The 24,669-nt window shown below is 42.4% G+C and overlaps 1 protein-coding gene across 1 annotated transcript in view; it reads left to right on the forward strand.

The window, feature by feature from the left end:
- The window catches only part of LOC126100991 (spidroin-1), a 117,667-nt gene that overhangs the window by 88,197 nt on the left and 4,801 nt on the right, over window positions 1-24,669 (forward strand). The window contains exon 7 of the mRNA XM_049911658.1: window positions 11,559-11,737. Coding sequence (XP_049767615.1) covers window positions 11,559-11,737 — 179 coding nt within the window. The remainder of the gene's footprint in view (window positions 1-11,558; window positions 11,738-24,669) is intronic.

Consider the following 24,669-nt stretch of genomic DNA (forward strand, 5'->3'; position numbering starts at 1 on the left):
CTGCTGAAATGTAGGGTTTCGCAGGGATCGAATGAAGGGTAGAGCCACGGGTCGTAACACATCTGAAATGTAACGTCCACTGTTCAAAGTGCCGTCAGTGCGAACAAGAGGTGACGAGACGTGTAACCAATGGCATCCCATACCATCACGCCGGGTGATACGCCAGTATGGCAATGACGGATACACGCTTCCAATGTGCGTTTACCGAGATGTCGTCAAACACTGACACGACCATCACGATGCTGTAAACAGAACCTGGATTCATCCGAAAAAATGACGTTTTGTCATTCGCGCACCCAGGTTCGTCGTAAAGTACATCATCGCAGGCGCTCCTGTCTGTGATGCAGCGTCAAGGGTAACCGGAGACATGGTCTCCGAGCTGATAGTCCATGCTGCTGGAAACGTCGTCGAACTGTTCGTGGAGATGGTTGTCGTCTTGCAAACGTCCCCATCTGTTGATTCCGGAATCTAGACGTGGCTGCACGATCCGCTACAGCCATGCGTTTAAGATGCGTGTCATCTCGACTACTAGTGATACGAGGCCGTTGTGATCCAGCACGGCGTTGCGTGTTACCCTCCTGAACCCACCGATTCCATATTCTGCTAATAGTCATTGGATCTCGACCAACGCGAGCAGCAATGTCGCGATACGATAAACCGCAACCGCGATAGGCTACAATCCGACCTTTATCAAAGTCGGAAACGTGGTGGTGACCATTTATTCTCCTTCCACGAGGCATCACAACAACGTTCCACCAGGCAATGCCGGTCAACTGCTGTTTGTGTATGAGAAATCGGTTGCAAACTTTCCTCATGTCAGCGCGTTGTAGGTGTCGCCACCGGCGCCAACCTTGTGTGAATGCTCAGAAAAGCTAATCATTTGCATATCACAGAATTTTCTTCCTGTCGGTTAAATTTCGAGTCTGTAACACGTCATCTTTGTGCTGTAGCAATTTAGTGGCCAGTAGTGTAAATAAGCTGACGAAAAAAATCGTAACACCAAAAACATTAATTATTAATGTAGAGTAAAGAAGTTTCGGGAATACATTGGTCTAGTTAACATATTTAAGTGATTGATGTTGCAAGATCACAGGTTAATGTTAGGCGTGTAATTTTGGTACAGTAATAACCGGTGTCATCGCAGAATGTTGAATGCAATCATACACTGTGTTGTACAGATGTCGGCTGTTAGCCTGTGGGACGGAATTCAATGCCTGTTGCACTTGGTCTGTCAATACAGGGACAGATAATGCTAGTTGCGGACGCTGATTGGGTTGTCGTTCTCCGATGATGTCCCTGATGTGCTCCATTGGGGGCATATCTGGTGATCGTGCAGGCCAAGGCAACTTGTCGACACACTGTAGAGCATGTTGCGTTACAACAGCGGCATGTGGGCGAGCGTTATCCTGTTGGAAAACACCCCGTGGAATCCTGTTCATGAATGGCAGCTCGTGGAATAAGCTGATTAACGTACAAATTTGCAGTCGGGCTGCGTGGGATAAGCACGGGAATGTTCCTGTTATCATGCCAAATCGCAACCCAGACCGTACCTCCTGGTGCACGTAGGTCCAATGTGTGTAATACGCAAGCAAGTTCGTTGCAGGCCCTGAACTGACCTCCTTCTAACCAACACAAGGCCATCACTGGCACTGATATTGACCCATGCATCATTAATAACTAGAACGGACCTACAGTCTGCACTCTAATGAACCGTCTCTTGACACCCACTGAAGTCGCAAATGGTGGCTGTTTGGAATCAGTGAAATGCACGTTACAGGGTGTCTGGCTCAGAGCAGTCCTTGACGTAACCGGTCTGTAGCAGTTCACTGTCTCACTGTGGTTCCAACTGCCACTCAGATTGCTGTTGCAGATGCAGTACGATGAGCTAGGGCCACACACCGAACACGACAGTCTTCCCTCTCGGTGGCCCAAGTAGCCGTTCGAAGCCCAGTCTTGTTGCGACCGTACATTCTCTTGACCAGCGCTGTACAGTGGCTACATTCTTGTCAAGTATATCTGCAGCATCACAGAAGGAATATCTAGCATCTCTTAGCCCCAATACGCGGCCTCGTTCAAACTCAGTGAGGCGCTGACAATGACTTCTTCGCCGCCTTCAAGGTGTTCTTGATTAACATCAACTCACCACGTCCAATCTCAAAGGTAACTAACGCTCACGACCATTACAGAGTGCTTCACTCCATCCCTCCATATATACACTCCTGGAAATTGAAATAAGAACACCGTGAATTCATTGTCCCAGGAAGGGGAAACTTTATTGACACATTCCTGGGGTCAGATACATCACATGATCACACTGACAGAACCACAGGCACATAGACACAGGCAACAGAGCATGCACAATGTCGGCACTAGTACAGTCTATATCCACCTTTCGCAGCAATGCAGGCTGCTATTCTCCCATGGAGACGATCGTAGAGATGCTGGATGTAGTCCTGTGGAACGGCTTGCCATGCCATTTCTACCTGGCGCCTCAGTTGGACAAGCGTTCGTGCTGGACATGCAGACCGCGTGAGACGACGCTTCATCCAGTCCCAAACATGCTCAATGGGGGACAGATCCGGAGATCTTGCTGGCCAGGGTAGTTGACTTACACCTTCTAGAGCACGTTGGGTGGCACTGGATACATGCGGACGTGCATTGTCCTGTTGGAACAGCAAGTTCCCTTGCCGGTCTAGGAATGGTAGAACGATGGGTTCGATGAAAGTTTGGATGTACCGTGCACTATTCAGTGTCCCCTCGACGATCACCAGTGGTGTACGGCCAGTGTAGGAGATCGCTCCCCACACCATGATGCCGGGTGTTGGCCCTGTGTGCCTCGGTCGTATGCAGTCCTGATTGTGGCGCTCACCTGCACGGCGCCAAACACGCATACGACCATCATTGGCACCAAGGCAGAAGCGACTCTCATCGCTGAAGACGACACGTCTCCATTCGTCCCTCCATTCACGCCTGTCGCGACACCACTGGAGGCGGGCTGCACGATGTTGGGGCGTGAGCGGAAGACGGCCTAACGGTGTGCGGGACCGTAGCCCAGCTTCATGGAGATGGTTGCGAATGGTCCTCGCCGATACCCCAGGAGCAACAGTGTCCCTAATTTGCTGGGAAGTGGCGGTGCGGTCCCCTACGGCACTGCGTAGGATCCTACGGTCTTGGCGTGCATCCGTGCGTCGCTGCAGTCCGGTCCCAGGTCGACGGGCACGTGCACCTTCCGCCGACCACTGGCGACAACATCGATGTACTGTGGAGACCTCACGCCCCACGTGTTGAGCAATTCGGCGGTACGTCCACCCGGCCTCCCGCATGCCCACTATACGCCCTCGCTCAAAGTCCGTCAACTGCACATACAGTTCACGTCCACGCTGTCGTGGCATGCTACCAGTGTTAAAGACTGCGATGGAGCTCCGTATGCCACGGCAAACTGGCTGACACTGACGGCGGCGGTGCACAAATGCTGCGCAGCTAGCGCCATTCGACGGCCAACACCGCGGTTCCTGGTGTGTCCGCTGTGCCGTGCGTGTGATCATTGCTTGTACAGCCCTCTCGCAGTGTCCGGAGCAAGTATGGTTGGTCTGACACACCGGTGTCAATGTGTTCTTTTTTCCATTTCCAGGAGTATATATATATATATATATATATATATATATATATATATATATATATAGGGTTCGTCCAACAAATGTCAGTCTAGCATCTGATTTTACTATTTTAGATGTGGTCATTCCATACAGGTTGCTCCATACAGAGACTCATAGATATTTTACGCGTGTTACTTCCCCCCTTCCATTATTGGTTCGGTTTACATTAAGACAATACATGTCCTTCGCTGCACAACTACATATGTAAGAAATGCTGTTCGTTTTCCGTTTTTATTAGTGGCTAGCCAACAACCCGTACAACAGAAAATCTTTAACCATTTCTTTGAACAATTCTCGTTTATCGAACAGTCCACGGGTATACTGCCGGTTCATCAGCGCACCTGACGATGGCGACATGTCTGGTCGCCGAAATATTGTGCCCGTTGGACACTATGAACCGGTAGTCTACCCGTGGACTGCTCGAGCAACAAATACGCTGGGAGAAACTGAAGAATCACAATTCTCGTTTAGTTTAGTTCTCGTCTTTGATGTCGTTATTATAATTTTGTTTGAGCAAGTGCTTGAGAATACATGTAGACGTGCACAGTCGAACTTTTACTATCGATTTCAGTACGAGGTTGTTGATAAGCATTCACTGCATGTGTTGTTATTGTCAGACAGTGTGTCCATGGGTAGTAGCCCCAAAAAGGCGAGGAAAGACATTATTCTCTAGAAGCATTTACTCCATATTCTGCAAGGGAGTATAGCTGTTGAGCGTCCTGAAACATCATCATCATGAGCCTACAGCTTCCACAGGAGTTCCAGTTTACTGAAAATGCTGTGTCGGATGCTCAATAGTAGTATGACTACAGTACGTCTAACAGTATATGACTGCGGTTGTAGTTAGTGCTACACTTTCGACACGCAGAGACGTAGAGATGAACAACCAGGAACATATGTGTGACTTAATTCGGGGAGCATTCTTGTCGTTATCGAGAGGGTATGGTTCATAAGTTTCTCAAAGGTAAAGATATGTACAATGTGGGTGACCTGGTGTTGAGTGTGAACATCTACATTAATTCTAGTCCCTGTAGCCACCAGTGATACTGTCAGTCGTCCCATAGCATCTCTCAGTAAAAGCGTAATTTTCTGACGTATTGTATCCCTTCATAGAGATACTAATTATTGAAAACAACAAGCGGAAGCAACATTCCATATTATTACTTCATTGATGTTGTATTGATTAAACAGGTTTGTTACTTTACTTCGGTTTCAAAACTTCCACATTCAAATGTTTGGTTGTTGTTGTGTCTAAAATTTCTTGGAATTAAGATGTGCCTTTTTGTGTAATCCTAATGATTGGAAAAGAGCACAGGTAGTCCCAGTCTTCAAGAAGGGTCGTCGAGCAGATGCGCAAAACTATAGACTTATATCTCTGATATCGATCTGTTGTAGAACTTTAGAACATGTTTTTAGCTCGCGTATCATGTCATTTCTGGAAACCCAGAATCTACTCTGTAGGAATCAACATGGATGCCGGAAACAGCGATCGTGTGAGACCCAACTCGCTTTATTTGTTCATGAGACCCAGAAAATATTAGATACAGGCTCCCAGGTAGAAGCCATTTTCCTTGACTTCCGGAAGGCGTTCGATACAGTTCCGCACTGTCACCTGATAAACAAAGTAAGAGCCTACGGAATATTAGATCAGCTGTGTGGCTGGATTGAAGAGTTTTTAGCAAACAGAACACAGCATGTTGATCTCGATGGAGAGACGTCTACAGACGTTAAAGTAACCTCTGGCATGCCACATGGGAGTGTTATGGGACCATTGCTTTTCACAATATATATAAATGGCCTAGTAGATTGTGTCGGAAGTCCCATGCGGCTTTTCGCGGATGATGCTGTAGTATACAGAGACGTTTCAGCATTAGAAAATTGCAGCGAAATGCAGGAACATCTGCAGCGGATAGGCACTTGGCGCAGGGAGTGGCAACTGACCCTTAACATAGACAAATGTAATGTATTGCGAATACATTGAAAGAAGGATCCTGTATTGTATGATTATATGGTAGCGGAACAAACACTGGTAGCAGTTACTTCTGTAAAAAATCTGGTAGTATGCGTGCAGAACGATTTGAAGTGGAATGATCATATAAAATTAATTGCTGGTAAGGCGGGTGCCAGGTTGAGATTCATTGGGAGAGTCCTTAGAAAATGTAGTCCATCAGCAAAGGAGGTGGCTTACAAAACACTCGTTCGACCTATACTTATTGCTCATCAGTGTGGGATTCGTACCAGGTCGGGTTGACAGAGGAGACAGAGAAAATCCAAAGAAGAGCGGTGCGTTTCGTCACAGGGTTATTTGGTAAGTGTGATAGCGTTACGGAGATGTTTAGCAAACTCATGTGGCAGACTTTGCAACAGAGGCGCTCTGCATCGCGGTGTAGCTTGCTGTCCAGGTTTCGAGAGGGTGCGTTTCTGGATGAGGTATCGAATATATTGCTTCCCCCTACTTATACCTCCCGAGGAGATCACTAATGTAAAATTAGAGAGATTCGAGCGCGCACGGAGGCTCTCCGGCAGTCGTTCTTCCCGCGAACCATACGCGACTGGAACAGGAAAGGGAGGTAATGACAATGGCACGTAAAGTTCCCTCCGCCACACACCGTTGGGTGGCTTGTGGAGTATAAACGTAGATGTAGATGTAGATATAACGTTTTATCTCATTACTGATTATGCTCTACTTTTTCCCAGTAGCTATGTCACCTGCACCGTTGCCCCTGACAGGCGGGCAACCTTACACGTCGCCCAAGAGCCATAGCTGCCTAACGCCTAGGCGTGAAGGTTGCGTCTTCAAAGAGTAATCCTAAGGAATATTTTATTGTAGTATAGAGGAAATAATGTCAGTGATGAAATCTAATATACAATATACAATTAACTACAGATCTGTTCTTTTCATTATTAAATACTTGACATAACTAATAGATTATTCAAACAAGTACTTATTGAATGAATTTCTGATACAACTACTGGCTTCTTGCTAGCAAAAATTCAAATTTTCGATTGGCTATGATTAGTTTACGAATGAAGGATGCGCCATACTGTGAATCGTGTACAATATCTGGTAGTTGTGTTAAACCTTGCCAATCTGGTTCATTTCAAATTTTGTACGATTCATAAATTTTTTTTATCCTGGGACAGTGCTTCAGCAAGGTACAAATTACGATCAGTGACGATTACCTGCAAACCTCCCTACATTCTTCTTAAGATGAACCAATATTTCCTTTGTCTTCTTGTACTTTCATATCAACACGAGTTTTAAAGACTCTACGTCGTCGTCTCTGCAGACCTTAGTGAAGAAGTGAACGACTTATCCTACGTTACACTGCTGTTTATTTTCTCAGTTGAAAAACTTCAATGAAGCTCTCGAAACCGGGTGGAGATCCCTATGTTTCATAGTGCACTCTGGCTGCAGCCGCTATTGTGCCCTCACAAGACGCTACGGCAGCCCCGAGACGGTACAAGAGAAGGAGAGATTCACGTGTGATGCGCCCGATTCAGAGAACCCCACGAGTGACGAGAGGTAAACAAGTGGCAGGTGGCATCTCGACAATAACGCCACACTTATTGTTGGCAGGCATCCTCAGTGGGTTGTCAACCGAAGATAAATTGTAGCGATCGCGAGACTCCGAGGAGACGTAGTCCACGAGCTAAACAGTGTTAAACAGTTTTAACAGTGTTAAATTTCTGGGGTTACTACTCGATAATAAATTCAGTTGTGAAGGGCATACCACGGAATTGCTTAAGCGCCTAAACAAGTCTGTAAATGATGTCAGATGTAGGAGATATAAATATAAAAATGTTGCATACTTTGCTGAATTTCATTCAATTATGTCATATGGGATCATATTCTTGGGCAACTCATCAAACCGAGCAAAAGGTTTTAGGGTGCAAAAGCGTGTGATGAGAATCATTTGTGGTGTAAATTCAAGAACATCTTCTAGAAACCTGTTCAAGGAACATTGTATTGTAATCCTTGCTTCTCAGTATATTTATTCCTTAATGAAATTTGTTACACGTAATACATATCTATTTCCAACCAATAGCTAAATACATAGTATGAATACTAGGAATAATAACAAAGACGTAAAATCACTTACCTTGGTCCAAAAAAGGGGTCCAATATTCAGGAGCACACATTTTCATTAAATTGCCAGCAACCATTAAAAACTTGGTTTCCGATAAAGCATTGGTTTAAACAGAGTTTGAAAGACTTTTTGATAGGCAACTCCTTCTACACCATAAATGAATATCTCAACAGAGACTGTTATGCCGGCTTAAGTAAAAATATCTATTGGATTTGACAACATTTGGTCACAACAGTCAAGACTAGGTATTTTCTGTATGATAAATTTATTAATAGTGCATAACAGTGTTTCATTCTGACAGTGTGTAAATTCTTTAAATATTAGCTGTTCCGGTTTACTGCATTGTATTAACCTATTTCGACTATCTCCAGACAAATGATCAGGGTAGTAAGTGTTTTATTCAAATGTTTTATGTTTTATGTTATACTTTGACACGTTACACGCCCACGAGATTCATATCATTTTCTGGGTCCTTGGAACGAAAACTGAATATAATCTAATCTAACACCCGAAACTGAAACAAATTAACTGCTATAATCATCCGTTTGTTTCCAGTCCTCTCACCTGGCATTGCTTGCAGGAATATCTACATGCCTGAATTTTGCCCGTTTATCGAAAACCAAAAAAGCAAACTATCCTCGATTTCCTTGCACAACGAGTTTTCAATAAATCTGTGACATCATAAGATGGTCCTCACCTTTTATTATGACTGAAAAAAGTCTATAATTTTCTGCCAGTTTGTAAGGAATAATGCTGTTCCTAAGGAAGAATTAACAATCGAAAATAAATAAATATTTTGTACTCCAACTATGGTCGTGGAAACTCCTTGCGGATCTGTGTCCGTGTTCAGAAGTCCTTAGCACATTGGAGGTGGAAAGCTGAGGATGAAGCAGAAGTATCAGTCTGTTGTAGATCATGCTTTTGTTGTTGTTGTGGTCTTCAGTCCTGAGACTGGTTTGATGCAGCTCTCCATGCTACCCTATCCTGTGCAAGCTTCTTCATCTCCCAGCACTTACTGCATCCTACATCCTTATGACTCTGGTTAGTGTATTCATCTCTTGGTCTCCCTCTACGAGTTTTACACTCCACGCTGCCCTCCAATGCCAAATTTGTGATTCCTTGATGCCTCAAAACATGTCCTACCAACCGGTCCTTTCTTCTTGTCACGTTATGCCACAAACTCCTCTTCTCCCCAATTCTATTCAATACCCCCTCATTAGTTATGCAAACTACCCATCTAATCTTTAGCATTCCTCTGTAGCATCACATTTCGAAAGTTTCTATTCTCTTCTTGTCCAAACTATTTATCGTCCATGTTTCACTTCCATTCATGGCTACACTCCATACAAATACTTTCAGAAACGACTTCCTGACACGTAAAACTATACTCTATGTTAACAAATTTCTCTTCTTCACACACGCTTTCCTTGTCGTTGGCAGTCTACATTTTATATCTTTCTACTTCGACAATCATCATTTATTTTGGTCCCCAAATAGCAAAACTCCTTTACTACTTTAAGTGTCTCATTTCCTAATCTAATACCCTCAGCACCACCCGACTTAATTCGACTACATTCCATTATCCTCGTTTTGCTTTTGTTGATGTTCACCTTATATCCTCCTTTCAAGACACTGTCCATTCCGGTTTGCTGCTCTTCCAAGTCCTTTGCTGTCTCTGACAGAATTACAATGTCATCGGCGAACCTCAAAGTTTTTATTTCTTCTCCATGGATTTTGTTACTTACTCCGAATTTTTCTTTTGTTTCCTTTACTGCTTGCTCAATATACAGATTGAATAACATCGGAGATAGGCAACAACCCTGTCTCACTCCCTTCCCAACCACTGCTTCCCTTTCATGCCCCTCCACTCTTATAACTGCCATCTCGTTTCTATACAAATTGTAGATAGCCTTTCGCTCCCTGTATTTTACCCCTGCCACCTTTAGAATTTGAAAGAGAGTATTCCAGTCAACATTGTCAAAAACTTTCTCTAAGTCTACAAATGCTAGAAATGTAGGTTTGCCTTTCCTTAATCTATTTTCTAAGATAAGTCATATATTGCCTCACGTGTTCCAATATTTCTACGGAATCCAAACTGATCTCCCCAAAGGTCGACTTCTACCAATTTTTCCATTCGTCTTTAAAGAATTCGTGTTAGTATTTTACAGCTGTGACTTATTAAACTGATAGTTCGGTAATTTTCACATCTGTCAACACCTGCTTTCTTTAGGATTGGAATTACTGTATTCTTCTTGAAGTCTGAGGGTATTTGGCCTGTGTCGTACATCGTGCTCACCAGATGGTAGACTTTTGTCACGACTGGCTCTCACAAGGCCGTCATTAGTTCTAATGGAATGTTGTCTACTCCCGGGGCCTTGTTTCGACTCAGGTTTTTCAGTGCTGTGTCAAACTCTTCACGCAGTACCGTATATCGCATTTCATCTGCATCTACATCCTCTTCCATTTTCATAATATTGTCCTCAAGTACATCGCTCTTATATAGACCCTCGGTATACTCCTTCCACTTTCTGCTTTCCCTTCTTTGCTTAGAACTGTGTTTCCATCTGAGCTTTTGATATTCATACAAGTGGTTCTCTTCTCTTCAAAGATCTCTTTAATTTTCCTGTAGGCAGTATCTATCTTACCGCTAATGAGAAAAGCCTTCACATGCTTACAATTGTCCTCTAGCCTACCCTGCTTAGCCATTTTGCACTTCCTGTCGATCTCATTTTTGAGACGTTTGTATTCCTTTTTGCCTGCTTCATTTACTGCATTTTTATATTTTCTCCTTTCATCAATTAAATTCAGTATTTCTTCTGTTACCCAAGGATTTCTACTAGCCCTCTTCTTTTTACCTTCTTGATACTCTGCTGCCTTCACTACTTCATCCCTCAGAGCTACCCATTCTTCTTTTATTGTACTTCTTTCCTCCATTCCTGTCAATTGTTCCCTTATGCTCTCATTGAAACTCTGTACAACCTCTGGTTTAGTCAGTTTATCCAGGTCCCATATCCTTAAACATCCAGTTTCTTAAGTTTTAATCTACAGTTTATAACCAATAGATTGTGGTCAGAGTCCACATCTGCTCCTGGATATGTCTTACAATTTAAAATCCGATTCCTAAATCTCTGTCTTACCATTACATAATCTATCTGATACTTTCTAGTATCTCCAGGATTCTTCCATGTATACAACCTTCTTTTATGATTCTTGAACCAAGTGATTAAGTTATGCTCTGTGCAAAATTCTACCAGACGGCTTCCACTTTCATTTCTCTCCTCCAATCCATTTTCATCCACTATGTTTCCCTCTCTCCCTTTTCCTACTCTCGAACTCCAGTCACCCATGACTATTAAATTTTCGTCTCCCTTTTCTATCTGAATAATTTCTTTTATTTCATCATACATGTCTTCAATTTCTTCGTCATCTACAGAGCTAGTTGGCATATAAACTTGTACTAATGTAGTAGGCGTGGGCTTCGTGTCTATCTTGGCCACAATAATTCGTTCACTATGCTGTTTGTAGTAGCTTACCCGCACTCCTATTTTTTTATTCATTATTAATGCTCCTGCATTACCCCTATTTGATTTTGTATTTATAACCCTGTATTCACCTGACCAGAAGTCTATTTCCTCCTGCCACCGAACGTCACGAACTCCCACTAATCTGTCATATTTCTTAATCATGATACTGCAATGTACTGATGAATGCGATCGAAAGAAAAGAGTGCAGCGGTGCACTGTATAATGCTGGGAGTTCCTCTGTTGTCATCCTGAGTGAATTCTGCAGCGTGATGTGTGTCGTGTTGCAGCGGCTACCCCAGCGGCGGTCCAACAGGGGGGACGTCTCCCTCGGGAACGGCTGGGACGTCCCCGGCAGCCACCGGGCCCACCAGCCGTCCCTCCACTGACGATGACATCTTCGGGGGCTTCGGCTCCCCTGCAGGGGGCGGCGGCGCTGGCGCCGGAGGAGGCGCAGGCGCCGGATCAGGTAACTCTCACGCTATCGCTCTGTACCCCAATCATCTGAATATTATTTATTTATTATTTTCTTTTACTCTGTTAACTAGATACAAGAACAGACAAAACGTTGCACATGAATTAGAGTGTATGGTTATAACACATGATTTTTGAACAAAATTCCAAATGAGTTAGTAAACTAAACCTTCCGGCGTTGAAGGAAAAAAATAATATCTACTTAAAAAATAATATACATATTTTTAATGAATACTCTATTGGTAGTGTAGCGCTTGACACAGTCACGTCGATTAAATATTTGGGCGTAGCATTGCAGAGCGATATGAAGTCGGACAAGCATGTAATGGCAGTTGTGGGGAAGGCGGATAGTCGTCTTCGGTTCATTGGTAGAATTTTGGGAAGATGTAGTTCATGTGTAAAGGAGACCGCTTGTAAAACACTAATACGACCTATTCTTGAGTACTGCTCTAGCGTTTGGGATCCATATCAGGTCGGATTGAGGGAGGACATAGAAGCATTTCAGAGGTGACCTGCTAGATTTGTTTCTGGTAGGTTTGATCATCACACCAGTGTCACGGAAATGCTTCAGGAACTCGGGTGGGAGTCTCTAGGGGAAAGGAGGTGTTCTTTTCGCTACTGAGGAAATTTAGAGAACCACCATTTGAGGCTGACTGCAGTACAATTTCACTATCGCCAACTTACATTTCGCGGAAACACCACAAAGACAAGATATGAGAGATTAGGGATTGTACGGAGGCATATAGGCAGTCGTTTTTCCCTCGTTCTGTTTGGGAGTGGCACAGGGAGAGAATATGCTACTTGTGGTACGAGGTTCCCTCCGCCACGCACCGTATGGTCGATTGCGGCCTCCGCCACGCACCGTATGGTCGATTGCGGAGTATGGATGTAGATGTAGATGTAGGTGAAAAGTCTAGATATTACTCTTTGGCCGTCTGGTTCACAGATTTATGTCCGTCCAGAATCCAGAAGGCACTTGATATGGTTCTACTGTACCATGCTACATTTCTACATCAGAAATTTTACAGTTTATTATTCTAGACTACGCTATAACATCTATATCGAGCACCTGGTCAGGGAATGGATGATGGACAGAATACCTCAAGGTATAAAAGTTGGATCAGACCAACGTCTAAATGTAATGCTTTTTGCCGGCTACTAAGTAATCATACAGGACAGTGAAGACAAAATGCAAATAGCGATGCACAGAGTAAACAGTATAATTTTAATAAACATTTTTGGAACATTGATTAAAATTTTTTAAATTTTTTTTTGTTTTTAAAATTCAGTCTTAATCACACAAAGTATGTTACAACAACATAGGTCACCGGTTTCGGTCATATCACATGACCGTCATCAGACCCATGGCATCCTTCGAAGGATGCCATGGGTGTGATGATGGTCATGTGATATGACCGAAACCGGTCACCTATGTTGTTGTAACATACTTTGTGTGATTAAGACTGAATTTTAAAAACAAAAATTTTAAACAGTATAAGCCTAAATTGTAATCCAAGGATATTAACGACGAAACCAAAAACATTGGTCTCTTTACGAACGTATCTTATAATTACTAAGATAATAATCAATAGCATAAAAATAGAACATGTTTCCTATTTCCAGTATCTAAAATGTGACATAGCTTTGGAAAAGAGGAAGACATAAATAAGGAAATCTACACCTATCAACACATTTGTGGCGCGATAAGAGGAACATTGAAGCGTAAAGCCAGATTGGGTTCGTTTACAAATAACTTTCCTGTTGCCAGTCACGATTTTCTTTTATTTTCGCTTCGCGTTACACTTTTCGGCATATGATTCCCATTTTCAGGAGGGTTTTTCCGCTTTGTTCTATGCAATTTTGAAATAATATTTTTGATGAAAGAGATTCAGCTTTGTTCTGTTGACGTCAAGTTTCCTTGAGGTCCATTTGTGCAGAGTCTCACATACGTTAAACCTCACACACAATTTTCTGTGCACAGTATACATCGACAATAACTTAAATAAACATGAAAAGCATTAGTTAAAAATAACATGTTACACAGAGAAAAAACGCACTTGAAAATGGGAATCATTTCCCGAACCGGTAGTGTAAAACATAAATCAAAAGAATCGTGACTGGTAGCAGAAAAGTTCTTTATAAATAAACCTTTTATTTGCACAGTCGCAATCTTTCACAAACAATTTATGATGGATCAGATTAGGTACAATTAAAAAAAGAAACCCAAATGAAATTTTATAAAGTCATTCCACTCACTGGCCACACCACTATATGGGGCAAGAAGTTGGACATTAAGATGAAAAGACCTACGATACTTGGAGGAAAAGCAATGAAGTTCTTTAGGTCAGTGAAAGGCAGCACAAGAGAAAACAGAATAAGAAATGAAGACATAAGGAGAGAATTGAGGATACAGCCATTAACTCAAGAAGTAATCCAACAAAAGTAGGATTGGAAAGAGCATGTCACCTCAGGGAATCCCTCGACAACCGATGGAATACAATCCTATTGGAAAAAGGGCCATGGGTAGACCGTGGAAGAGATTGTGAGGATGTAACAGGCCATACGGCTACACTGTAAAACACTGCATAGTTATGATACAATTTGATTTTGTGTGAATGCAACGGGTACTTGTTAAACACACAGCAATGAATCCACTCTAACCAGTAATCGTATACAATTCGCCCAAGTTTCATCATCAACTCGTTGTACAGATGCTCTGTATAGAATATCTTCTGCCTCCTCTTAAGAACTATGTCAAGTGAGGTCTCTACTTCCCCTGTATTTGTAGACAAGTTTTTGACACCACGTTGATTACGATCAACTTCCTCTGTGACAGGAAAATTTATGGTACAGCCTTTTGGAGAAATTTGTCTAGCCAGGTTTCGAAGTGCTGTGGTTAATACGTAGTTGAATATCCTTAAATGTAGTTAGAACAGTTGCTTGTTCACAATAGCGTAAAGGGGCCATGAGTCCGAACACAGACTTCTTCCATGTCTCATGTCATGTACTACATCACACCTTATATTCTCGCCTGATGTTTCTACAAATTAAACTGCTCAACTTTCAGTGGGATATTCTGCAATGACATATTTTGGATATGAAAAAATTCTTCAATTTGAATGTCTGCTACTGATGTTTTGTTCTAAGCTGGATACATAACTGGTATGACGTCAGTGAAAATTCCCTGAAAATATTACCCTTTTATACAAAATCTTGACACTCAAAATAATAATAATAAGGCTATCTGATTGCTATTTGATTGATATATTAAGAAGTAGTAAGACTTTCATTATGCAAAGACAAATTTAAGGGGAGCCTGAGAATGTAAGCAAATGATGCAACGTTACGATCAACACACTATGTCCTCCTGTTACGTGATACCTGAGGACGGATACCGCGGTTCATTGTCAGAGACAGCGTAGGTAAATAATTTAGCTTCTCCACAATACCGTGAATGAGAGTTTTTCACTGATGATCAGTGGCAATAATTTAAAATGTTCGCTTCACTGATATTTGATCTCATAGTGACAGTAACAAAGCTGCAGCTAGAAAATATTCTCACTTCCTCCATGCAGTGTTTCTCGACTTCCTGAAATCATTTGACTCAAAATGACACAAACTTTTATTAGTACAATGATATGGCGTATCAACTGAAACATGCAACTGGATTGAGGGTTGCTTGGTAGGGAGGACGCAACATTGTCATCTTGAATGGAGAGTAATCGAAAGATGTGTCCCAGTGAAGTGAGTTCAGACTGTTGCTGTTCACCTGTAAGACAGTATTAATAGTGACCACATACTTTCAGCAACTGATGCTATTATCAGTAATGACGTACTGTATGAAGAATGCCTCGCCAATGTTCAATCAGACCTTGGTAAGATTTCAAGATGGGGTCGAAGATTGACAGACTTGCTTTAGATTTTAAGTAATGTAAAATTTGCAGTCCACAAAACATAGTATCCGAAGACTATAACATCAGTCAGTCACACCTGAACTCAGTCAACTTACACAAATACCTGATTGTTACATTTCCTAGCTATATGAAATGGAATGATCAGACAGAGTCAATCGTAGGTAAAGCAGGTGGCAGATTTTCGTGCGACCCATCCTGGACTATTGCGAAATGGCCTTGGAATCATAGCAAGTAAATCTACCAGGTGTGTTGAACGTGTTCAAAGAAGGGCAGCACGAATGGTTATTAGTTTCTTTGACCCATGGGAGAGCGTCACGTAGACACTGAAAAACTGGACCTGACTGTCTTTCTCAACTAGGAAACAATCATAACAAAGTTTTTAGCCAAGATAGGTGCTGTCAAATGTGTAAAATCATCACAGTTGTATTATGTTTTCCAATATTTTGACGGTGCCTATCTTGTCTACAAAATGTTTGTGTTTTGTTTAGTAAGACAGAGGCATGTAATGATGATCTCTCAGGTCAAAACCAGTCATGAAGTAAATAAAATAATTTTCTGTCAGAGACTGTTTCAGTTCCACCAAAGGATCGTTAAGGTTTTCAGAGAATAGATGTAGAAGAAGATGGATGCTAATACTTGTGCGTTTTGTTCCAGTTAGGCCTCAGTCAGCTTTCTGTAACCCACGACCTAATGTCATCCGTTACCATGTTTCCTAAATTACATACAGCACACACATTCACGTCACGCCAGGCAATAGACAGCAAATTCCACATCAGTGAAGACTTTTCTTTATATATTTGGTGGGACAATTCCCGAAGAAAAGGTGAAGTTCGTCAGATGGGATGGACGTAAAATATACGCAAACGGTTGTTCGATTTAAATTCTATGTTGTCCACACTAGAGCAAAGAGAAGCATTCTCACTTCCGTGCCTATTTTGAAGAACTTCCGTGCTGGGGACCACGTCTGGGTTCATTCTGTTTCTGCTCACGCCGCAGTTCCGTGAACACCAATCACAACTCTGCGAAAGTCCGCTCTCATCTCACGTGGAACTCGTTTCCCTACAGTGGTAGGAGCAGATTGTATCAAACAGGTTACAGCCCCGATTGCTTCTGCAATTGGTTTAATTAAATCACGTTTCTCGTGGCAAACCTTGTTATGGCTTCGCACGAAGCTTTCAGTCGGAATAAACTGAGCGAAACTGAATGATTAAACACAGGATATCTTTTTAGGGCTTTTCCATTCCGTAAGCTACTATCGTTTTCCCCAGTAAGTGGACGAAACATTGGAAACAGTAAATGTAGTAACATACCTATTATTAACCATTGTAGTGAAGGGAAAGCAGATGCCAGGTTGAGATTCACTGGGACCATCTTCAGGACACTCATCAGTCAGAAACCTTTACCAAGTAGGAGTAACAAAGTGACAGAGAAAATTCGACAAGAGTGGAGTGTTTCGTCACGGGATGGCTTACTTGGCGTGAGAGCGTTATGCAGAAGTTCAACCAACTCGATTGGCAGATGCTGCAGGAGACCCGTTGTGCATCACGGAAGGTTCACCACGTTCCCCGCGGAGTCGAGCAGCATATTACTTCCTGACCTGTACATGTCGCGAAATGACTGCGGCTAGAAAATCAGGAAAATTAGATTACAGAGGCAGATTTAACTTCCTATAACAAAGGGAAGAAATGGTATTATCAGTAGCAGTACCTTCCACCACACGCTCTACTGTGACTTTCGTAATATACAGGTAGAAGTAATACTGTAATGTCACTGCAATGGCCGTATTTGTCAGGACATAATTAAGCCCTATGAAATTGTAAGTGTATGTATGTCTAACATGTAATGCTGTACTGTTCACCCACGAGAATCACGCATATCAATCAACATATTCTTGGTTCGCAAGCCACCACACATTTTGTCATGGAGGTTACCTGTGGTATCACATAATAATTTCATCTTTTCTCATTTATTCAGTAGTGGTGGGTGCAAAGAACTATAGACTTTTAAGTCCTCCTATGTTATCGAATTTCGCGGATCATTCCGGTGTGTATAGGGGAGGGGCGGGGGATGTAACATGTTGTCTGACGTCCTGGAAAAACGATCTCTAAAATTTTAACACCAAAGCTTTCCATGGTACAACACGCCTCTCTTGTAGTGTTTGCCAGTGGAGTTTGGTGAACATTGCCGTGAAGCTCTCCCTTTTACTAACCACCCAAAGAACAAAACGTGGTACTCTTCACATCCTCAGTCGATTGAGTATTTCATCAGTAGTTGGGTTACGTTTCCTCGGGATTCTGAGATGAACATCATTCTAGCTCCTGTTCTTTTTACAATTAACCTTATGTAGTCGTTCCATACTTGGTAGCTGCGAATGGAGGATTACAGATATTTTATGTTTGGTACTGCTTTCAGTGCTTTATTACTTCTACAGCAATCCTGTAGCAAAGGCTATCTGGCCAAAAGCATCCTGACGCAACTGTTGTTGTATTTTTCAGCTATTAAACGTCCCATAAGTGTTTAGAATTCTGTGTAAAGTCTGCTGCGAGTCGCTAAGTGCTCTCATTCCCAAACAATGGCTGGATATAGTCTGGGTATTTGTGCATCGTGAACTATGCTTTTTCAACCTCCTTCCCTCCCCCACCTTGAGAGGGAGTTGGTTCTTACCACAATAATGGTTCATTCCAGAGAGTAAATGATATCAATACTAAGTCTGGTTGATATCGATTCAGTGATTTAGGAGGAGATGTTAAACATATGTACACCCATATATTTTTATTATGATTGGATTTTTTTATATCCCTACAGTAAACACTAATGGTTGTCTAAGACTTCCTTGGGAGATTGGTGAAGTTGCTTTCGCCTTGTTAATAACAACGTTTTCCATTTTGTCTGGTAGTAAATCGCGAACGAAATCACAAGGCTAGTTCGACAGCCTGTAAAATCGTATTTAGTGTAGTAAATTAGGATAAATATTTTCGTTTCAAATTCATCACCCAAGACTCGAGGCGTTCATAGATAAGAGTTGACGAAACATACTTTGTAGCATTTAAACATTTCTGGAACTGTTATCAATGACCAGAGCATACAAAACTGTCAATATATTTAGTTGCAGGAGGGAAAGACAAGGGCAAAATGAAAAATTTATCATATCAGTTGGTGTTTTATATTATTTCATAACGTTGATGTTTTGTATTATTTCATAAGATGATATTAGGTCCAATATACAGGAAGACGGACGCCTGAGATTAACAAAATCTTCTCGGGCTTCCAGCCGCGTCAGATGATTAAAATCCCACGAGGTACCTGAAGTAACAGAACATCAAATGAACTTATCTCAACAGCGCAAGAAATAATGATTTGTAAACTACCATTTAGGGGAGATCTTTGAGAGAGAGTTTATTGCCACATGTAGTGTATCTGAAGTTGTTAGAACTTATTTTTTTAGTGACGACACCCGTGTCACTGTCGACACTTCAGGCAGTGGCCAGTTATTTGTATACTGTCCAGCATTTACCGACGATTTAGCAATCTTAACTCGTGACATTTCAGCAGCTAAACTCAGACTGAACTCGTGAAAGAAACTGCAAAAAATTCAGTCTCCAAATATCTTTTGGAACAGCAGAACACATGAAGTGAAAGAAATAAGACCCAAAATTCATGGAGACTAAATATGGTAAGACAAAACTAGTTCCACAAGTTAAACATCTCACTGAGACTATTCAAGAAAATGAATCGGAACGAAGCAAATGAAATTATCAATAATCAGTCGAAATGTTTCTCTTTCCTGGACTAACAGAGCATAATGTGCGAGATCAGTCTTCTAGGATCTCTGGCTGACGCACCTTCTTCAGTCTTTACCAAATTGCGATAGAATTCCCTTGGCTAGCAGCTGCCATCCTCTTTGAAGGAGTTTGCGTCATGTTTGTTTCATCTGTTGTGAAAGCAAATAACAGCAATATGTTCCATTTTGGGAAGTTGTATAGTTTTTCACAGGTTTTGTAAATATTTTTTGAAGTTACCTTTGTGTAATTTTCGCTCCAGCTTCAAACATTTTTCTAGGAATACCTTTTTCCCCAGCGTCTTCCGTCTCTTCTTACATCTAATTGCTCGTATAACTCGTAGTGGAGGAGTAAATCCTATTATGCAGCTATTACATATGGTAGTTTTTCATACTGGTTTCGAAGCATTGCAACTTCATTTCCATTTCGATTTTCAGCACTGCAAATGGAGGTAGGCACTTTGATACCAGTCTCAAAACATACACACACTGACTGACAAAAAAGCGTGAAGTACCGACAAGACATTGTCGTATGTGAATGTAATTTCGTACACGGACACATTATCAAAGAGTACGTAAATGATTAAAGCCACTATTCTCCGTGACAGGTAGAACGGCCACCAAAGTTGAGTTGTTACCAGGCCATAGAAGGAGTTTGCACAGCATCGGATGTTGAGTGATCACTCTAAAGGATATGAGATGTCACCAGTGTTAACAGCTCCTAGTTGAGTCTGAAATACGACTCACTGTGAGCCTTACTCGGCCGGCTGGTCGAATCGTGCAATATCTAGATGTGTGAGGCATTCTGATGTGACAGTGGCCCCATATGGAGTGCACGGCAACGTGAGCGCATGTATACTCGTTGTCAAGGGTCCGGTCAACCACGTTTGACCACCACAAGGCAGAATCGCTGTACTGTGTACCTTGTATATCGTAACCCCTTCAAATCTGTGTCTGCCATCCGAAAGCAAGTAAAGACTCCCTGCAAAATTCTGTATCATTCCACATCATCTGTATCTACATGTACATAGCTACTCTGAATGCCAACATTCGGTGCCTGGCAGAGGGTACCCTGTACCAATACTAGTCCTTTCATTTCCTGTTCCACCGGCAGATAAAGCGAGGGAGAAACGACTGTCTATATGCCTCATACGAGCCTTCATTTCTCGTACCTTATCTCTGTTAACCTTCCGCGAAATATGAATTGGCGGAGTAGAAACGTTCTGCAGTCAGCTTCAAATGCCAGTTCTCTAAATTTTCCGTATACTGTCCCTCGGAAGGAGCGCCCCCTCCTCTCCAGGCATTCCCTTCTGAGCTCCTGAATAATCTCCGTATTACTTGCATACTGTTCGAACCTACAGTTAACATTTCTAACAGCTCACCTCTACACTGTTTCATTGACTTCCTTTAATCCGACCTATCGCTGATCCCAACACTAGGGCAGTGGTCAAACATACATCGCACCAGCGACTATATAATGCCTCCTTTGCAGATGAACCACACTTTCCCAAAACTCTCCCAATGAACCGAAGTCGACCATTCGTCTTCCCTACCACAATCCCCACATGCGCTTTCCATTCCATATGGATTTTGCAACGTGAAACGGATTGTTCATCACAGTAAAATTTCAGTGTTTTTTTTTTTTTTTCAAAGTCTGAGCAGTATAAGAGAATGCACACGGAAGTAGTGGATTTCCATGCAGTCTTGAAGAAGTAGTGTTGTCCTTCCAACAGAAAGACAGTGTTGACTCTTGACATGCAGACAGGTAATGGGCCACAACAGAGCAAACCCACAGCAGTCATTCGAACTTTTGAAGAATATTGGTAGGTAGGTCATCACAGAGCAGACCCATTGTAGTCCTGGTAGAGACTATAGTATTGGTGGGCCACCAGAGGTGCAGACCCACTGCAGTCCTTGTAGGAAGTGTGGACAGGCCCACTGTAGTCCTGGTAGAGATGACCAGCAGCCATCTGTTGTGACTGTGCGGGTGCACAATCACCAGTGAAGAGTCTTGCAGTTAATATAGCAAGTCCATAACCCCCACTTGTGCACTCACAAGAACTACTGCAATACAGCGAGCGCCACTACTGCCAGCTAAATAAAAGATTCAAACTACTGAAGACACTAACTACTAATAGGGATAGTTAGCAAATGAAAGATTTTAATAGAGAACAAACACTGTATTTACCTTAATATCATCAAAAGTCATAATATATGTAATTTCAAAACTCCGCCATTTCCTTCCACACATCCACCACTGCTGGCGGCTCACCTCTAACTGTGCAACGCTACGCGCTGTTCACATCCAGCTGCCGCTGCCCAACACTACAATGGCAGACAACAATGCAAACTAGCCACAGGCTGCACACAGCACAGCCAGTGATTTTCATACAGAGCGCTACGTAGCGTTGCAATAAGAAAACATGAACAGCCTACTTACAAACGTTACGGCCAGATGTTTAAATGACGTGTCAAGCAGCTCAGTACTAATTATGTATTCAAACATCATGGGTTTGTTTTACCTACTCATCTGCACGAACTTACATTTTTACACACTTAGAGCTACCTACATTCATCACATCCACTAGAAATTTTGTAGAAGTCATCTTGTATCCTCGTACAGTCACTCAACGACGACAGCTTTTCATACACCATAACGTCATCAGCAAACAGCCGCAGACCCATTACGCTTTCCGTCAGATGATTTATGTACGTATAGAACAGCGGCAGTCCTGTCACACTTCCCTGGAGGCATTGTTGATGATACCTTTGTCTCTGATGAAGACTTGCCGTCGAGAAAAAAACGTGCTAGGTCCTATTATGTAAGAAGTCCTCGAATCACTCACGTATCTAGGAACCTATTCCATATGCACATACTTCCGTTAACAGTCTATAGTGTGACACCGTGTCAAATACTCTTTGCAAATCTGGAAATCTGTAATCTAACTGTTGCCCTTCATCCATGTTGTTGTTGTTGTGGTCTTCAGTCCTGAGACTGGTTTGATGCAGCTCTCCATGCTACTCTATCCTGTGCAAGCTTCTTCATCTGCCAGTACCTACTGCTACCTACAGCCTTCTGAATCTGTTTAGTGTATTCATCTCTTGGTCTCCCTCTACGATTTTTACCCTCCACGCTGCCCTCCAATACTAAATTGGCGATCCCTCGATGTCTCAGAACATGTCCTACCATCCGATCCCTTCTTCTAGTCAAGTTGTGCCACAAGCTCCTCTTCTCCCCAATTCTATTCAATACCTCCTCATTAGTTATGTGATCAACTCATATAATCTTCAGCATTCTTCTGTAGCACCACATTTCGATAGCTTCTGTTCTCTTCTTGTCCAAACTATTTATCGTCCATGTTTCACTTCCACACATGGCTACACTCCATACAAATACTTTGAGAAACGACTTCCTGACACTTAAATCAATAGTCGATGTTAACAAATTTCTCTTCTCAAGAAACGCTTTCCTTGCCATTGCCAGTCTACATTTTATATCCTCTTTACTTCGACCATCATCAGTTATTTTGCTCCCCAAATAGCAAAACTCCTTACCTACTTTAAGTGTCCCATTTCCTAATCTAATTCCCTCAGCATCACCCGACTTAATTCGACTACATTCCATTATCCTTGTTTTACTTTTGTTGTTGTTCATCTTATACCCTCCTTTCAAGACACTGTCCATTCCGTTCAACTGCTCTTCCAAGTCCTTTGCTGTCTCTGACAGAATTACAATGTCATCGGCGAACCTCAAAGTATTTATTTCTTCTCCATGGATTTTAATACCTACTCCGAACTTTTCTTTTGTTTCCTTTATTGCTTGCTCAATATACAGATTGAATAACACCGGGGATAGGCTACAACCCTGTCTCACTCCCTTCCCAACCACTGCTTACCTTTCATGCCCCTCGACTCTTAAAACTGCCATCTGGTTTCTGTACTAATTGTAAATAGACTTCCGCTCTCTGTATTTTACCCCTGCCACCTTAAGAATTTGAACGAGAGTATTCCAATCAACATTGGCAAAAGCTTTCTTCCATATTTCGCATTATTTCATGAAAGAAAAGGATAAAAGGACAAGCTGAGTTTCTCATGAGCCGTGCTTTCTAAAACCACGCTGATTCGTGGCCTAAAGCTTTTTGGTCTCAAGAAAATTTATTATATTCGAACTCGTCCACGAGACTCAGAGGGCCATAGACACGGGTTCCCAGGTGGATGCTGTGTTTCTTGACTTCCGCAAGGCATTTGGTACAGTTCCCCACAGTTGTTTAATGAACAAAGTAAGAGCATAAGGACTATCAGACCAATTGTGTGATTGGATTGAAGAGTTCCTAGATAACAGAACGCAGCATGTCATTCTCGATGGAGAGAAGTCTTCCGAAGTAATAGTGATTTCAGGTGTGGCGCAGGGGAGTGTCATAGGACCGTTGCTATCCACAATATATATAAATGACCTTGTAGGTAACATCGGAAGTTCGCTGAGACTTTTTGCGGATGGAAATGGAAATGTCGTGTGGCTAGGGCCTCCCGTCGGGTAGACCGTTCGCCTGGTGCAGGTCTTTCAATTTGACGCCACTTCGGCGACCTGCGCGTCGATGGGGATGAAATGATGATGATTAGGACAACACAACACCCAGTCCCTGAGCGGAGAAAATTTCCGACCCAGCCGGGAATCGAACCCAGGCCCTTAGGATTGACAGTCTGTCACGCTGACCACTCAGCTACCGGGGCGGACTATGCTGTAGTATATCGAGAGGTTGTAACAATGGAAAATTGTACTGAAATGCAGGAGGATCTGCAACGAATTGACGCATGGTGCAGGGAATGGCAATTGAATCTCAATGTAGACAAGCGTAATGTGCTGTGAATACACAGAAAGAAAAATTCTCTATCATTTAGCTACAATATAGCAAGTCAGCAACTGGAAGCAGTTAATTTCATAAATTATCTGGGAGTGGGCATTAGGAGTGATATGAAATGGAATGACCATATAAAATTAATCGTCGGTAAAGCAGATCCCAGACTTCGATTCAGTGGAAGAACTCTAAGGAAGTAGGTCAGAGTATACTTTTTCGCCCACTGCTTGACTACTGCTCACCGGTGTGGGATCCGTATCAGATAGGGTTGATAGAAGAGAAAGAGAAGATCCAGTGGAGAGCAGCGCGCTTCGTTACAGGATGATTTAGTACTCGCAAAAGCGTTACGGAGTGATAGATAAACACCAGTGGAAGACTC

The sequence above is a fragment of the Schistocerca cancellata genome, chromosome 9 (genome assembly GCF_023864275.1).
Source record: "Schistocerca cancellata isolate TAMUIC-IGC-003103 chromosome 9, iqSchCanc2.1, whole genome shotgun sequence".
NCBI lineage: Eukaryota > Metazoa > Arthropoda > Insecta > Orthoptera > Acrididae > Schistocerca > Schistocerca cancellata.